We start from the raw sequence: 18,939 nt of genomic DNA on the forward strand, positions 1-18,939 counted from the left end.
AAGCAATATTTGTTAAGTTCAAACCACTTCTTGTCGGAGGGTTGTAAAGCTGTTGCCTTGGAGCCTTTCTCAAATAGCCATACCAGAGGAAAGAATTAGTGTCCCTAACCATCTTTGCATGCACTTCTTTTGGCAAAGGCCATACATGAGCGAGGTACCAAATTTTTGGGAATATTACCTGATCGAGGAGGCGGACCCGAGCGGTGAGAGGGAGGGAGGGGAGCTTGTAGCGACCCGAACCCCCCGATACTCCGCCCCTAACCTCCCCCCAGTTCTTCTCAAGAGACTGTTTCACATCGGAGCCCCACCATAATCCTAGAATTTTTACAGGTGGGTTGCCTAATTCCCACACGTTAGAGGCTATATCACCCTTTATAACTCTCAATTTTGATTTAGATTTATTCACTTCTAAACCACCGGGAGCATAGGATTGAATTGAGTCACTGGCCAAGAGTAGTTGGCTTGGATGCCCAATGAATAAAGTCAAATCGCCAGCGTACACAATATTTGAATAAGTAATTCCTTGTCTAGCTATGCCAACTCCGGCAGCTTCAAGTGCCCTTGTAGGAGGGTCCATTGCAACGGCAAATAGAGCCATAGATAGGGGACATCCTTGCCGTACAGAATTCTTGATAAGAAATTCATGCGAAGTTTTCCAACCTATCCTTATGCATGATTTTGCTTCATTGTATAGATTTTGAATTGCCCGAAGAAAGATGAGGGGGAAAGCCATTTTTTTAAGAATATATAAAATATATTCAATACGAATATAATCAAACGCTTTTGTAAAATCTACGGGTAAAATGGCAAAAAAATCTTCAGGAGGAGGAGACGGAGCCAAAAAAAGATCCCGTAATAATACTGAAGCGTCTAGAATATTTCGTTTTTTCGAAACCGCGTACTGTGTTACAAATAATAAGGATTACAGAGAATCCGTAAAACGAGATTTTAATATACGCGTAAAAATTTTATAGTCTGAATTCAATAATGCAATAGGCCTGAAATCATTTAAGGACTGAGGCCGATTTACCTTTGGTAAAAGCGAGATAATTGCGGTATATTGACTTGAAGTCAGTGCCTCACCTTGGCAGAAAATCTGGTTGAAAATAGCTAATAAAGTCAGGGTCAGAATATCACCACAAGTGGAGTAAAATTCATAAGATATACCATCCCTGACCCTGGGGCCTTGCTTTTGGGAGGAGGCGAAGAATTTCCTCTACCTCCTCTCCCCTTATCTCACCAGCAAGCAATTCAGCGTCTTGTGGCGAGAGGGTGGGTAAATTAGGAAACGGAGGGAGATCGTCTTCGTTCCAGACCCCGTATCGAGCAAATATTCTCTGAAAATGCCGTGAAGCAGTATCAAGGAGATCACCATCAGCGCCTTCTGCCGGCGGTAAAGTGGTTGACATGTCTTTGCGGAGTCTGTTCACCCTCCGGAGCTCAGAGAGTGTGAAAGGGCCCCACGTGTCAGGATTCAGTTCTCTCTGCCACCGACTTGGAGCGTAACGCTTCATTTCATGCATTAAAATGGTGTTTTTCAAAAGGGCTGTCTCCTAATAAAAATTTTTTGGACGGGGATTGAGATTTAGTAATTCTCTTAAGGCGGTTCGATAGAACATGATTGTGGCATCCATGTCCCTCCGCCACTCATATGTTGAGCGTCGTAAAAAGGATTTAATCTTTGGTTGAAAAGTAAATTCCCACCAGGTTAGAGCATCGGTGCCCGGATGACGCATGGAGATAAGATCCGCCACCCGTCGCCGGACAGCGCAACGAAAATCCTCGTCTTGAAAGGGTCTGGTGTCCATCCTCCACATGGTTGTTTATGGGCGGTGGGAGTGAGGGGTGGAAGGGAGCGAGAGGTCAAGAAGGAGGGCACAATGATCAGAAAGAGAAACCGGTATGGTATGAGTGGTGTAAGGGATTTGTTTAAGTAATCGGGAGAGAAATATAAAGTCAATGCGTGTTCTAGAACTTGGACCAACACGCGTGAAAGGGGCGGGGCCCAAAGTGCTGCGTAAAACAGCGTCAGTTGCACAAAGCGCATCAATTAGAAAAGATAAGGCTCGGCTCGGTCGGTATGAAATTCTTTGATTGTTGGATTCCGAGTCCTCCCTTCTATAAATTGCATTGAAATCTCCAGTTAAAATTGCTTTCCCAGTGAAAGAAGTCACGTAAGGTAAAACAGTTTCCGAATAAAATGTTTCCCTGTCTACTCTATTTCTCTCACCCGGCGGCGCATATATGTTGATAATATTAATTTCGCCATAAATGGTTAGGCTAGTTATCCTACCTGAGGCGTGAAATCGTACATTAGAGACTGGGATGCCTTTATTTACGAGTATAGTGGTGCCCGCACGCGACCCTCCGCAATTTGCAAAGGCTCGATAAATAGAATTAGGCCAAATGATTCCCTCTGTTGTTTATTGAAGGCAGACGACATCTGCCCCGTAATTTCTAAAAAGTGCCAAAAATAGGTTAATCTTAAGTGGGCTAGAAGACGCGGCAATATTTAAAGAAAACAGGATCATAATTGAAGTAGTGGGATAGGGCTTAACTTGAGTCTTACCTCTTGGATGCTCCACCGTGGCTCTTCTTCCTGTGTCCGCCCCTTTGTTTACCCGGTCGACTGCCCCGGCGTTGAGACCCCCGGAATGCCATGACCGGTTGCCAGTCGTCGTCCTTGGCGTCCAAATGGCTGGAATGGTTATCAGATGACTCTCCGTCTTCGTCACACTCTGATTGTGGAAGCGATAAGGTGAAGGTGCTGGGGATTACCTCCATGAGGCGAGGGGAGGGAGGGGAGAGTGTTTCAGGGGAAACTTTTGACTCGGAGACGGACCCAGCCGTCAGCAGTGATGTTTCTTTGACGTCGCAGGTGGAAGGTTTCGGAGTCAGGGCGGGGATAAGTGCGAGGGCCTCGGGGGGTAAACACTCCGTATCCATAGCCGCAGAAACATCCCCTTCCCCTTCCCCGAATTCACTCTCGTCTTCGCCAGTCAAAATAGCTCTCGTTTCCTCTCTCTTTCCCTGCTTAGGCGTCACCTCCTCTCGCCTTCGCTGATTTTCTATCTCCTCTGCGACCTTCACTATGGGATTCTCCATGTCCTCGGTGCTTCCGGCGATGAAAGTGTCTACTGCAGTTCTCTCAGTCTTTCCTTTTTTCTTAGGAGTTTCTAAGGGAGTTTCCTCTTCTCCACTCGAATGGCGGCTTTTCTCTTGATGGCCAAGGGTGTTTGGTAGAGTTGGGAGGGGTGGGGATGATGGCGGGGGCGGTGGTCGGGGGATGGTAGGGGAGGCTCCGGGGTATACCCCTCCCAGGGAAATATGCTGCTCAGGGGCGGTCGCGGACTGCGTGGTTCCTTCGAGTCCAAGAGGAGTGAGGCCACACTCCTCATCCACGGCCTCGCTCAATTCGACTGTTTCTCCTGAGGTCGCCTGGGCGTAACTCCTACCAGCGTAATTACGTGGGCACAAACGTCTTTCATGACCCTCCTCTCCACAACGGGCACAGGTTCTTCGTTGTCCGTCATAGATAACAATGGCCCTATTCCCTGCAATATTCACATAGCTAGGTATATTTTTCTCAACCACCATTCGGGCAATTCTCGTGCCGGTTAGTACGCCGAACAACTGATCTCCTGACCACTTGTCGTCTGACATTCTTATAACTTTCCCATAGCGGGATAAATGATCACGGATGTCCTCTTTACTAACCTCAGGTGGTAGACATGAAATTTTCACATTCGCAGGGGAGCCGGAGGTCCTTTCTAAAGTTATGTATCCCCTTTTCGTGTCCTCAGATGGGAAGGGGAGACGTTTCGGGTGTTTCTCGATAATTTTTTCCACAAGGCTTTCATTCGTCAGCTTCACGAAGATGTCCTTCCGGTTCAAGCCAAACTGAATGGCAACGACATCCTCTCCCGCGAGGCCCAACAATCGAATAAACGAGTGGACTTCGAGCAGCGTTGCGTTTTTCACTTCTTCTTCTAGTTGAATCAGTAGGGTATTAATCCTTTGCACCGCCATTTTAGGTGAACGGTAAGATCAATGCAAAGGGATGGAGATATAGGGGTCAGGGGTCACTTAGTTCTCGGAACCGCCTACAGACCACTAAATAAACACCGGTGGAACAGCTAAAAAAGTAAATTAACGGCCGCATAGTGGCCGCTAACTAAGTCAGACAACTAGAAAACTGCCTCTCCACCTGTGCAAGATTTCACTTCACATACACGAAAAATAAACACGGGACTCCGTCGTCCCAACTCCCGGCAAGGAGAGGCTTCTCCGGCCGGCAAAAATTCAGCCTTGGGGCTCACTCGCAGCGATCGAGAAACACGTCCGCCCAGTTAAGCTACCGAGGCGTCATTCTTCCCTGTGGAAATTTGTGGACTATACCGGACATGGTGGTATGGACTGCCGAGCATATTATGCGACTAGCAGTCCAGGTCGTGCGCATTGCGCCACAGCCGGAGAGTAAAGCCCGAACTTTGAACACATAGAGGTGTTCTCTCTTGACGAGTCCACATCAAGTCGAGAAAATATAAAATATGAGTTTCTTATATATAAATAATTTCATGAACTATCTGAAATAGAAAACTTCCAATGTGTGTGGACTGATTAGCAGGAAATTTTCTACTGTTTTATTTTACCAAATGCTTATTTGATTTTAAGATTTACTCTCACCTTGGCCTTGGATTGAATTCGTATTCGTATTTTCTTATTTATGTAGTCGATGAGTAAGTATTAATTTGATGACTGTGTATACGCTACATTATACTAAAAAATAGACTTGATATTTGTAAGTAATAACGATGAGCTGCGTCAATGACTTGGTTCGAGTTCTTCCAAGCGTAGAGAGGTGCATTTAAAAACTTCCACTGGGTGGATTGAGCACATGGATCTAACTCAATAGTAAGCTATTTCTTTTAATTGTGACTTGGATGATACCCACGTCGTCTAAACGTGATGTTGAAGTACATTGAACTGGTTTTTATCTTCATGCCGGCTCGGAAATCTGCGGCGGCTCCTAAAGCGAAGAAAAGCCATACGCTTTGCGCATTTTAGCGGCAAAGGAAATGAAGCAAGGCAGACATGAGGATTAAGGCTGCTATTATGGATAAGCGTTGCAAAAAATAGCATACGCTATTCTGCGGGTCATTATAGCAACGACCCCGTATTATGAATGAAGCGTAGTAATAATTTTGTTCGGAATAGCAGCATGCTATTTCTTGCGCGAGCTATTTGGAAGCTCCGCCTCTTCCCGTATGAAAAACTTTCTGAACAGTTTGCGTAACCAATGAGGGAGAAGATATTTTATATATTTTTCTGTATTTTACGGAATATTGACTTGAAATTATAAATAATTGCTTTATTTACATTTAAAAATTATATTAAACCTTGGAAATATATAATACGCTTTGAAAATCTCATTTAAGAAATCAGCTGTTTGTTGTGGTTGTGATAATTTCCCAATGGCTTCAGACAGGTGGGTTAGGTCATAATTTCGTTGTTATAATGATGATTTATCGGACATAAATATTCAATGATTTACCTATATCCGATCGGTCCTTTACCGTTAGATATATGCTATACGAAATAATCATTGAAAGCTAAATATGTTTGATTTTCTTCGTAAATGTGTTAGGCTTCGAAGTCTGTTTGTTGCATATCAGAATTAATATGTATCAACTTTTATTGTATTGCTCGTGACGATATCGTTTTACTGTATGAACTAGAAGCTTTCGTTTCTAATGTTATCTATATATTATATGACTCCCTAATTTCAGTGTTCATTCTCTGTTTAGGAAATGAAGTAGGTGGCAACGTCACAGCTGTGCTTTCATGTATTATGATGGAATAGTATCGATATTTCAGCTGCATATTTGGAAAAAGCAGAGGGAGGTGATGGTGAATTTGAGGATGGATGGAACAGCTGTGAAAAAGTGAAACTAGCAATAGTGAATCGTGTGGAAAGTGCTGTTGTGTCAGTTATCATTGTTTTCGTATCAGCTGATTTTATTATGTGCTCACTGAAATTTTTGATAGACCCTGAACTGTGCCGATAAACTGAAACTTAATTGTGTGAATAACTTACTTGTCTATAGAGGAAACAATTTGTATTCAATTCCACATGATATATATTGCATTAATGATGTAGTGCATGGATATTCCATTAAACGTTTGTGGTGAATCATATTTGTTCGGAAACTTTATTGGTGTTCGGAGAAATCCTTTGTTTTCAAGCAAGTAATTCAAGTCGACTGCCCGTGTTTATAATTTAGTAAATTTTTAGTTTTAATTGTAGAAGGCAGCGAATAGTGGGGAAAACAATTTCGACTCGTTGCATGTATTTGTATATACTGTCCAATTGAGGAAATGAACGGCTGATCAAAGTATATGGTATTATTATGGTAATATATGGTTTTCATTGAAAGCTATAACTATTAATATATTTGGCGAGTTAGTGTGTTAACACAAGCTTGAAATTTTTCAAGAATCGACCTGATAGCCTACATTGAGGATATTTTTAGTAGCAAGTCAAGTGATGAAATAAAATTATGAATTGTAAATATGAATAAAACACGTAAAATTTGGGCTAATGGTAGTAATTCTTTGCATTAATTGTTATTGTTTTCGTACTGTCGATGAAGCAAGCTTGTGCTTCATATATTAAGCTCGAATGTTAATTCCTAACCAAATCACTTAACTAGTTAAATATTCATCACTTATGCTACTATTATTTAATTAAAATAAAGCTGATATCATTTTATTTTTGGCTATTATTCCATTTTTCAATGCTTGATTAGGTTACTTAAACCTCAGAAAAACAATTCGACATCGCAATGCGCACGTTTTCTGGTTGCAATACCGAATTGCTCGGCATCGAAGACCGCGTAATATTATAGCAAGCCTACCGGTTGCAATTCCCCGTTCATAATAGTAAATAGCAACGGGCCTATGCTATTCTGAGAATTACGTCTTCCGGTGTAGTAAAAACACGAATTGCAACCGTTCGTAATACCAAATAGCATAGGCGTTGCAATACGCTATATTATAGCAACATCGGTTGCAATAATGAAGAATAGCATGATGCTATTCCATCCATAATAGCAGCCTAAGGCTGCAGTTCCGTACTTATAAAAATTGTGTTTTTCGAGAGTGAGAACGCAAGCGAAATGGCGTTTTATGCTGTGAATGCATCGAAGGATACGGCTTCACGACGTGATTTGGGCCACATGTCTCGTACGCTTCCTGAATTTGAGATCCAACGAGGAAGAACTGAAATTCGTGAATTGAATCAAATGCAAAAGAAAATCTCGCGTTTTGCAAGAAACCTATCCTTGTTCGTGGAAAGCTTTTCGCGACATCTGTCTTAGGGCACTCCAAGGTTGCTCAATAGATGATCAGGTTGCCGGAAAAAATTAGATCAGCTTACTGGCAACTTAGCAAAAAATTCTAGCTTCTTAGTATACATGCAGGCCTGATGAGCGTGACTGAATAAGGAAAACAGAATGACGTGCCTGTTCTACATTTTTTCTTCTCTAGCACAATTAAAATGGAGATAGAGCAAAAACTGATGCATCGTAGAACGCGTTGGCTGTTTTTTTGCCATCCGTGGCTCCATTTTCCCAGTGTCACAAATGTTCATGGACGGTAATCCCCGGTGGTTCCATTTTTGTTGGTGTCCTTCTTTTACTTGAGATGTTTGAGGTAGTTTTTAGTACCATTGGCATTGTTCTAGATGAGAGGATTTCATCAAAACCGGGAAAAGAACAGAGAAGAAAACGGGTTTGGTGGAGTTCGGTATGCATCGCCCCTATACGTCAAAGACTGACCCTCGGTGAAGGCCTAGATAAGCGTAAGGAATGGCCCCGATTGTATTTTCCTGACCCTTTTAATCCTTATCCACTACTACTAAACTTGAATTAACTTGAAGTTATCATGGAGAGGAAAAACGTGAGTAACTTAATCACGTGACTGGTTTTTTTTTTCTCAGCCTCTGTTTTTATCTCGCATAACTCGGATGAAATTGCCACTCAAAATATTAATTACTATGATCGCATACGACAGCTTTTTCACCAGAAAATTCACGATCCTTACTTTCAGTTTCTGCGCACTCACCCTTTTAAAATAAATGGTTAAAGGGCATGTTTGGAAGTCTGGCACTGGCGTCAGGCTGGCTCTAACTGATCTAAGACCTGATCAAATGAAGTCGTGAAGTTCCTCGTTATTTGAATTAAACACGCCAGCCGTTATTAGGCAATAGTTTATTGCTACAAACCAACATATCATAGCAAGAAATAACGAAATGTAATGTAATTAAATTTATGCGGTTGAAATTTTACAAGATGAGCGCCATTGTACGTCATAATGTCAGCCTAGGTGGCGAAGGGGTAACGTCCTCGCCTGTGAAACAAGAGGTCGCGGGTTCGAGTCCCGCCTGGGTAGGTTTCCTCGGTCCAGGGCGTGATTGTTCGTGTACGTTTACTTTTTAAATATGTTGAATTTAAAATGGCCAATATGAGCTGTATTCGGTCGTTTGAAAATAAAATAAAAATTATCTGGCATGAAAAATGATTTAATCGGTGGTAATGTTCCATTTAGGCATTTTATATATCAACATTAAAACATACGAAAGGATCCTGAGCTTGACAGCGGGTGTCTTCATAAATTAATCCCTATTAATGTTGATGAATAAAAAATACGTCAAAAAATATCGGAAAAAATATGATTTGTCCGAGTTTAAAATTATCTTTGAGATAACGTAGCAGTTCATTTTTTAAATGTAGCTCTCACGTTTTTTCCTTCAGCTTCACTATATTATCTTTTCTCTTCATATTTCATGGCTTAGCACTGAGTTATTTCTTTTCCTCGTAATAATGCGTTTTTTAGTTCTCAATTTTATTACTGATGACGTCTACGGGTACATTTCAAATACATTTCTTTGTACGTAGGACGCTGCAATTGAGTCAATCGCTAAAAATTTTAAATCTTTGAAATATTCATAATCTGTTCACTCCGTCGCTCCTTGATGTGATAGTCGTTCTTTGGCGGTTAGGTCAAGACCATTATCAGATGAAGGTCATTTACATAATAAGAAACTGTGGAAATAAAAATGGGTATGATACCTCGTGGTGGATTTTAGGTCACAAAGTAATTTGACAAATTGCGTAAAAATTGGGTGGAGAATACCCGTCATTGAGTGCTTATTGGGTATTATTTAATTTAAAAAAAAATGAACCTTCATCGTGACTGACTCATTCTTTCTCAGGGGCCTGACACTTTTGGAGTGATGGATTATGCGTGGCGTTTCTATTTTACATACGTATTTCCTAGTATTTAAAATTGTTATATTTGAGATAGAGGAAAATTTCACAGTCGGCGATGAGATTTCCTTAATTCATTATTTTAAAGCCTTTACGCTTTTACGCCTTCATTTGTTTCACCCCTGGTTGTCTTTTTAGTAACGATGCGAGTTCCGTAGATCGATGGCCTAGAACAATAAATAATGAATGTTTAGACCTTGTTATAGCTAACGAATGCCGAAAATTTTTCCTTATCCGCAATTAGGCGTTCTTATTTTCTATTCCTTATGGCTTTCGGCTTTCAAGGATGAAACTGGCTATCGCGAAAAATATGTATCGCTGATTTCACAACGTATCATGTGCGCTTGATTACAAAAATGTCATTTTTGAAAAATTGATTTTTTGACTCCCTAATTGCCCCAAAAATAAAGGAATGGAGGCAGCTGGAAACACTGAAATAAAAAAATAGTATTTCGACAAGTTTTGCTTGATTTTCAGACGATTTTAGATGAGGTCGCTTCCATGTCTTTTTGTTGTATCTCGTCGCGTTCACCCCTAAACATTTTTATGAATCTATCAGTAAGCGGTTGAAAGTGGGTTCTATAGTATTTGGACGAGTTCCGGGAAATAGCCTTAGCCGGTTATGGCTTTGGGTAAATGCGGAGAGAGGGTTCCAGCACCTTATCGGATATGATGGCATTGGAAAGAAATCCCATGCTCACTCGAGCCTCGGTGTTTGTTCGCATGACAATGTTGACCTCTTCAACGAATTCGATACGCAATTTCGCACCATCACCAGCGGATAGGAATCTAGAATGTTCGCTTTCCCCTACTGGATATTTTTCCCCTCACTCTTTCTTCCTTGCTTTTCATTGATTGATCGATGTATTGATTTCAATTGACGTTTCCCTCAGAGTTTTACCCATGATTTTTCTTTTATTTCATACAGTGATCTTATTTTGAGCTTCACCCTGACAGCCACCCTAATGGGATGTTAGACTGATGTATTTCTTCGTTGTGGTCTTCGCAAGTCATTGCAGCTGTTGATAATGTTGTTCGGTTGTGCCCCATGTACTTTTTGTACTCACGAAAACTTACAAATATCTTCCTTGATTGTCCTGATTCCCTTCGAAAAAGTGACCAGCAACGGCCACGAAACGCGGGAAACAAACTCAATAAGTACGTGGGGCGCCCCCGAAAAACGTAACCAACAGCTTAGATCGCTGTGTTGGGCAGCTGACGGCGAAAAAGAGTTGTCCCAGGACCTAGAATCGCTGATTCGTTTTGTTGCGTATTGTGCGCACTTTTCAAAAGCTTAGATAATGGTCTGTGGATAACCTAGAATTACGGGGCACACGATTTTCAAACAAGTCATTCTTGAAAAACAAATTATAGCACTGATGTTTGAGACTTTGTTAGTTTAAAATTTAGGAACAATTAGGGGAAAACATTTATCGCTGATTAATTTAGGGCAAATGATTTATCGCTCTTCAATTATTTAAAAAATGGCTTTTAAATATCAATGTCCTTAATGCTCTTTGCCGAGGAATCCATATGGTGTCGCTCAGGACCTAATGGAAATATTCGCTTACAATTAGTAGAAATTCTATGGTGAAAATGCACCAAAGAAAGCAAAAGAATTACATTCTAATTTTACAGAAACTTTCACGACAAAAATATTTGCATGGTACTTCCAGTGAACTACGTTAACTAAATTTCCCATTTTTTTTCTACAGCCATGGGGGACCATCACGTGCCTCCCTCTGTGAACTGGAGGCGGCGGGCCGCGGCCGCGCTCCTGATGATCTTGGCTTCGTCGACAATCGCGCTCGCCTCTCCCCGTCCGGGGGACACTCCCTGCCCAGCCTGGATGAGGTTGGACGTTCCCCTGCTCGAGCCCATGATCAACGGCAGCGCCTGGGACCCAAAGAATAGAGTTCTGTGGCCCCGAGAGGCTTACTTCGAGGTCGAGGGCGAGACGGTGCTCAAGGAGGACTCTCCGCAGGCCTACGTCGTGTGCCCCTGCAACGCGGCCGGCCCTGGTTCCCGGCCCTGCCTCCGAAAGTGTTGTCCCTTGCACCAGGCGATAAGCCGGTCGAGCCGGGGGTGCGTCTCGCACAAGGCGGAGCCGGGGAAGCCGTGGCTGCTGCCGGTCAAGCGCGACATCAGCGAAGGCGTCCAGAAGCCCTTCTTCATCTTTCACGGAGCAGAGGAAAAGTGTGAGAGTGGGTGAGAAAAATTACTTACGGGGCACACTAGATCACCAGAGAGTTTTAAACTCGAAAAGTAACAGTAGCTTACGCTGTTATTTTCTCTCGTGCTGTTTTCAAGTATTGAAATAAATACTTGCGATTTTCCACAATTATAGAATTCATTAGGACGTAGTTTGCACTGTTTCTACATCATCAACTTCAAGGATGTAGTAACGTTAAAACCCAGGTCGTAATAAAATTTATAATCGTGGAAAATTGCAGGAATTAATTGCAATAAGGAAAACTTCCGCTCCATCATGCTTGAATATTCGGTTTTTATTCTATTTTTAAGCTTTTTACTGTTTATGGTATATTTTCCTCCATACATTCAAGTAGCAAAGGAATCTTTCAGATTAAGAATGCACATTATGTACTAAACATTCTCTTAGGCGGATTACAATCATTTCCTTCCAAACTGAAGGCCGCGGGTTCGAGTCCCGCCTGAATGTTACCTCAATCTAGAGAAAAGAAGTAAATGATTGTCTATTGTTATTTGTGCAAGCCGTCGATGCATAGGAACATTTTTGTTGTTTTTGGGGTCATGAATGCAAGTAAACGAGAAAAAATCACTATTTAATGTAAAAAATACAAAGTATGCCCAGAAAGCTGCGGAAGCTCTCCTGCGCCTCCCTGACCCCCATTTGTTTCTTCTAGCCTCCATAGACTAGAGCACCGCCCCCAGGGGTCGGTATTGTCCACTTTGGGAACCACTGTCATTGAATTATCGGAAAAGGAACAACAGCTCAAACGCTTTCCGCCCCTACTGTGTTTTTAATTTTCCAACACAGTGCATTGAATGGCTCTAGTTCTGCAGGGTGCCTGTTGAGCGTTTACCACCCTCTATGGCGGGGCTTGGCTCCGTTATCACATCGGCGCCAACTCAGGACAAAAGTATTTTTCTAAAATACGAGTGTACATTTTTTTAATTGATAGGCATCTCCGCTACAGCACATGTTTAAAGCCATTTTTAGGGCATCTGAATTGTATATTTCTTTGAAGCAATGTATTCCAATCTTCCTAGGAGAAGAGCATAAACAGCCCTATTATGCGCAGCCTGATGCACTCAAAAAAGAGCTGTATTGCCATATTGCGGCCAGGTTTGGGGATTTTTTCCTTCTCCGTGTGTGCTTAAGAGCACACAATATCGGTGAGTCTACTCCCTTATGTTTGTCTATCACAGACTAATTTCTAGACCTGGAGCGCCGATTTGTGCGATAGCCATTTTTAAAAACACTGACGGTGACTTATCCCGATGAGAAGTCTTCAATACCGTATACCATCAGTTCATTATTCTTTAGTCATACTATCGGGGAAATAACCCATTTAGCGCGTGTGAAGAGACTACTTGTTTGCTTTTTACATCATAGCCATCGAAAGCCTTGTTTGCCGCAGCACTCTCAACCTGACCGATTGTTTAAAAGGTCGTCTTCTAGGCGCTCATCAGTTGGATGGTCAATCTTTTTTGAGTGCATTCCTCTGAGGCCTTGCCAGTGAAGGGCAACCCTGAGCGAACAACGCTTTCTTTTGTATCCACCCTGAAAAGTTCTCACTCCACGGACGCAATTCTATTTACTTACTTAATCGGAAAGGGAACGCCATTAGAAGGTTAAATGTCACAGTAGTGCGTTTCAGTGGCGTAGCCAGGGGGAGATCCGCGGGGTCCGGACCCACCCCCAGAAATATAAAAATACAGTTACTCCACATCGTAAAAGTAAACAAAATATTGAAAATTCGTGAATTTACAAAAGATTCCTTTGAAAAATGATTTTCAAGTTTTTTGAAAGTTTGAAGATATCGATAAAAACTTTGAAAAGTTTTTATCGATTATGATAAGCGTTAAAATTAGTTTAAAACCCATTTCTTCGTACCCTGTTTTTCAAACATTTGGTTTTGGACGAAATTCTCGAAATTCCTGGATACGCCACTGATGCGTTTCCGTTTCAATTCCCGTCGGGCATTCTAACTTGAAAATGACATAGTGCACGTCGAAACCGGTCGCTAAATATTACAAAATTGTGTGAAAAGTACAAAGTGATTTTATTTTATTTTATCAAAGGAAGTCTCTATAGTGCAAGGAGGTTGTAAATATCTGGAGGCACTGTTTCCGAGTTTTTAGCGTGGTCAAAGTTCCTCCATCTTGGTTTGACAACTTTTGGACTTAGTCTCCGACTGATTGTTTGAGGTGGCTAAGTTTTGTCCTGAAAATGCTATGTAAGTATTTAGTGAAAAAAGCTAACGTAATCTCTTAGCGTTTCGCCGGTGATTATCAACGGATTTTTCCAATAATTCGCAATACTTCTATTAATGAATGAATTCTGTGTCTGTTAGCCACTTTACTGGTGGGGATATCCTTGAAAACATACTTTTGTACTGTAATTGTTAGATTTCCATTGGCTGTAATAAAATTAAATACCAGTATAAGCGCAAGGAAATGGTTAGTTTATTCTCGTAAAATTTTATTTTCAGTTGAGCTGGTTGTAGAACGTAACCGTGGGGATTGATAATAATTTTTTCTTGGGAAAAGATGTTTGAGACGTAACTTCGCGAAGCCTACCCGTGAAGTAAGAAAAAAAGATTTACAGTGTGTGTTCCATAGTTTATTTTAAAGGAATGACGAGTTAAGACCAAAATTTCACCAAATAGTAAGCATCGACCCTTACGTGATCGTCAATGTTTTCGTCATAGTGGGCGTGGCTAATTCTACCCAAGCTCCCCCATTCGTGCCACACTGCGCTCCACGCTCGGAAGCATTGGTGCTCCCTCCAGTATATTTCCAACCTCCTGGCTCCAGTGTTACCACCAGATGTCGTTCAAATTTAGCTAGGTGATGGGAAATGGATAGCCATAAGGTGTAGTTTTTGTTTCAGCCGCCAACGCTCAACACGTCTAGATATTGGTGACGGAAAGTAACAGGAAAATGCCTAAATTCATGCAACCCAAATATATGCAGCGCAACCACACTCCTTTCTACTCCGTTTCTTGCAAAACGAATAAAAACGTTCCCGCACTCTAATTTTAAGTTATAAATTATTTTTCACGCATGTACAAGAATGTTTATACGAAGACCCTTCAAAATTGATGATTCGATCAATCTTTTGCCGGAGATTTCAATGGGTGAATAGAAGGGTGGGCCGAAAATATCTTTTTTTCGAGATTTAATATGGCCTGCGCGGAAGTTGTCGGTCCTATATGCGAATTTTTTTTCAAAACCGGACTGTATTAACCCATTATAACCCAATGTTGTCCTTAGCAGCATCAAAAATGTATACATTTTCGGCTCTACTTAGGAAATATCTAAACTACGCATTATTTTGTGTCGTAAATTTTAATAAAAAATGTTTAGCTGCCACGATAATTATGATTGAGCGCAAAATTTTCACGCTTTCGAAATGAAAAATCGTGAAATTTGATTTCTGCCAGAAGTAGCTCTAGGTTAGAAAGGGTTGACCACTGCCGCCATAACTCTTAACTTCAGGAGATATTGGCATCTGCGGTCTATATCCTTGATTGGGGATCCCGCCCACTGGAACCCAAACAGAAATAATATTCGCGGTGGCTAAATTTTGTTCTGAAAATGCACTGTATTAAGAGAAAAATACTATCACAATCTCCAGTGTTTCGCCGGTGATTGTCAGCAGATTTTTCCTATCATTCGCGATACTTCTACTAATGAATAAATTTTGTCTTACTCCTTTATGTTTTACCACCAGGTATCATTTAAGCTTGGCTAGGTGATAGGAAATAGATAGCCAAGAGGTGTAATATTTGTTTCACCCGCAATCCCTCAATAATTCTCGAGATGCTTACGACGGAAAGTAACATAAAATGCCTAAATGTTGCAACCCATATGTATGCAGCGAAATAACACCCCCTTACACTGTCTTGATAGGATAAAGAGCACCGGCTGTGAATTATTTTGCTGTGGATTGCATATATTTAAGCGTTTTCCTGTTATTTTCCTTCGCCAATATCTCGAAAAATATTGAGAGGGAGAGAGAATTATGATAGGACATTGGTAGTACATCTCACTCCAAACTGCATACTTGTGCCTCAGCACCCATTTCCCCTTGATTGCCAAGGAGTAAGTATTCCTCCGCCGTACTACCTATATAAGTCTTAATCTCCAGGTATGGCTGGTTTGGTTGGCTGGTTCGGTTGGCTGATTCGGTTGGCAGATTCGGTTGGCAGATTTCGGAGCGCAGAGTTTCGGAGACAAGAGTTCCGAGACTTAGAGTCTCCAAGCTTTTGAGTCGAAGGGCCTTTGCGCGAAAAACCTTAGCGCGAAAAGTCCTTAGCGGGTGAAGTTCTGCGGATAAGTTCGGAGAAAGTTCGGAGGAATTTCTGGGGGGGTACACTAAAAAATGCCACACTTTATTAAAATTCTTTATTGTCCACGAAGATACAAAATTCATGCTCTCATCCTCTCGGTAAAGTATCAGTCTTATTTTATTGTTTCTGGCGTAACAGCCTGGAACATGGACATAAAGAGCAATTCTGTAAGATGCTCACCTCTGTGTCACTCTGACATTTAAATAGCCGCAGAAAACTTTAAAATGAATGAAAACTATGGATTCCAAAATATATCTACTTATTTGGGATGTGAAAATATACTTACTAATTAGAGTAAATAAATAGGTGTTTGATACATGTCCTGTGTTGTTTTAGCTAGGAAACGATGTTATTCTATTCCTCTTAAGATCGGAGATATCTTTTGCCGTCCTCAAGTTTCAATACTTCCGATTCAGTAATTAAGGATGCGATGAATATTGAAATGCTTGCAATTCATTGAAAATAAGGATAGAGAAGGTAAAAAAAAGAAAAAATAGGGAGTTTGAAACAAGAAAGTTTGAAACGAGTGTTTTGTGTTGGTCAGCACGGACCGATGGTTCGACGGAGAGGCACAAGTGAAACCCCTCTTACCTCAAAAAACCCCATCCCTTGTGCATCATTCCCCTCCACATGAGTATAAATCCGCGGAGAGAGAGAGCCTAAAGGCGAGAAATCCTAGCTCGGTCGACGGGGAGAGAACGAGAGTGGTGACGTGCCTGATGGTCGTCATTTCTGGGGGTGACCAGAGAGTGCTGTTGGAGGACGAGATTGTTCTACGGAGATAGCCAGAAGCGGAGCGAGATTGCAGACGAGCGACAGACGGGACCAACGGCCAGAGGTCGGGAGGAAGACAGCCCTCGATCCCGCGGACACTTGGGTCCAACTCGTCGCATCATTGACGGCTCCTACTACTCAGGCTCCGATGAAACCGTAAGAACGTCGCAGTTAGCGACCCGTCCTCGTGCTTGTTCGCCCAGACCCGAATTACTTCCCAAATTGTTTAGCCAGGATATTGGTTCTCTCTCTCTGTCCCGGTGCGCCGTATCTATCAACAAACTGTTGACTCATTGTCAGAAATCTGATTCAGTGTGATCACGAAAGCAGCCTAAAGACTTGATTTGGGCATATTGTTAACTCAGCCCACATATTCTATAAATCACGAATTGTTCTTTTTGTTTTTGGAGGGGGGGTAATTGAATCATATCATATTGTGCATTTTTCGTTCACCTCATCTTCATCAGGGTAATTAATTTCGATAAATGCGTGTGTATGTTATGCAAGTGGAAAATATATTTTTTTGTGTCTCAAAGTAATCAACAATGGTTCGATCATTCCGTACTCGGGACTATTGATGCCCTCACCACCCTATAAAATATGTGGTGTTTCATGTTCCGTCACAATATATATTTTGTATATTCCTTAAAGGCCGTTTTACACGGTACACGGAATTGCGCAGTCTGACGTACGTGTGAAGGCGCAATCAAAATTGCATCGTGTAAAGCGGTGAATTGCTAGAACACATGCGAGAATTCGTGGATGCGAGACGGCAAAATAGCCCCTGTTCTAATTTCGTTCATGCATTCGCGCAATTTCACGCCATTTTAGAAATTAGTTCAGCTCTAACCTGCGCAATTCCGTGTACCGTATAAAACGGCCTTTAGAGCTAGCATATCGCCAGTAGAGCATCCATGAGTAATCGAAGCAAAGGTGATGAGTTCGTGGCGAAAATAATAAATGAGGTGACAACAACCATTCTCTCTAGAGCGCGGCGAGTGTTATCAAAATGGAGAGCCAAGGATGTGAGGCAAAGTAAAATCTCCCACGAAGAAGCCCTTTCCATGATTGTTTCTGGTAATTTCACGAAACATCGGTACTTGCTCCTCCGACGGACATCTAAAGAAGCTACCCTTCCTATTGTCCACTTGTCCGAGGAGGCAATGGAGGCGAGGAATAAGGACATAAGAAGATTCAGGGAGCACCATGCAAGGAAATTTTCCTGGATAGCAACGAATGAAGACCTGTTTAAAAGATTACTCCTAACTTCAAATGCAATGATATCAAGTATTTCTAAGGCTCAAAGAAGGAAATTAGTTCAATTACCAGTCGAGGTAAAGAGTTCATTAATCCTGGAAGAATTGAGTGGATGACGACAGTGATGAGGATTTGTCGGATAGTGATTATGAATGTATTTAAACTTTTTTCGTAACAATGACTGAGAAAGATAAGGAGAAATGTTAACTTATTTTTTTGATAGTTAAAAAAGGCCAAATGAATGGAAAATCTCATTTAATTTTTCGTACCAAATCCTGTGGTCGTTAAATTGATGCCTCACTGCGTAAAGAGGTTATTGCAAGCGTATCAATAAATTTGGCGTTTAGCTTGAGTTATAGGAGTTATGAAATATTGTTTATAACATTTCAATGACTGTGATAATGCCTCCGTTGAAACTTGTGAAATAAGGAACCCCGTTCAAAATTGATTCCAAATCCATTGGCACGTTACAAGGAACTATAAAATGTCTACTTAATTAGAATTAATTATTATAATTAATATGAGAAAGTAGAAAATGTTCTCTTGGTTCATTCAAAGTCAGTTGTTCAAAGATTGTCCAAAAATAAACAATGCAGTCATTTTATATGCATATATGTATGTTTTAAATAACTAATTCAGTTTTATGATATGTATATAATTTTTATTTACTATCACAAGTATAATCTCAAATTCCAATGTTAAAAAAATTAATTGTTTAGATAAAATGTGAAATAACAATAAAATTATTGCAAATACATAAAAAATAGTTATAAATTTAGAATAAGCGGATCAAAAACAGTAAGAATAGACCTTTAGGTGAAATATATACATAATAACATCGGCGTAATTAATTTTGGCCAGTTTTTTTCGATTTGGGACCACAGTGCAGCCCCGGTAGGATGTGTTATGAAGTGATGGCCTTGTATCCGTTGTTTCACTGACAACAGTGGCGCAGCGAGGGGGGGAGGGGTTAGGGGGATGAAACCCCCTCCCAGAGGTCAGAGAAATTTTTAAGTTTA

General features: G+C 41.2%; 1 protein-coding gene across 1 annotated transcript in view; it reads left to right on the forward strand.

Annotated features, from left to right (window-relative positions):
* LOC124158897 (probable G-protein coupled receptor Mth-like 3) overlaps positions 1-18,939 on the forward strand; it is a 51,886-nt gene that overhangs the window by 19,606 nt on the left and 13,341 nt on the right. Inside the window, exon 2 of the mRNA XM_046534306.1 lies at positions 11,045-11,537. Coding sequence (XP_046390262.1) covers positions 11,047-11,537 — 491 coding nt within the window. The 5' untranslated portion in view covers positions 11,045-11,046. The remainder of the gene's footprint in view (positions 1-11,044; positions 11,538-18,939) is intronic.

Source organism: Ischnura elegans, chromosome 5 (assembly GCF_921293095.1).
Source record: "Ischnura elegans chromosome 5, ioIscEleg1.1, whole genome shotgun sequence".
NCBI classification, from domain to species: Eukaryota; Metazoa; Arthropoda; class Insecta; order Odonata; family Coenagrionidae; genus Ischnura; species Ischnura elegans.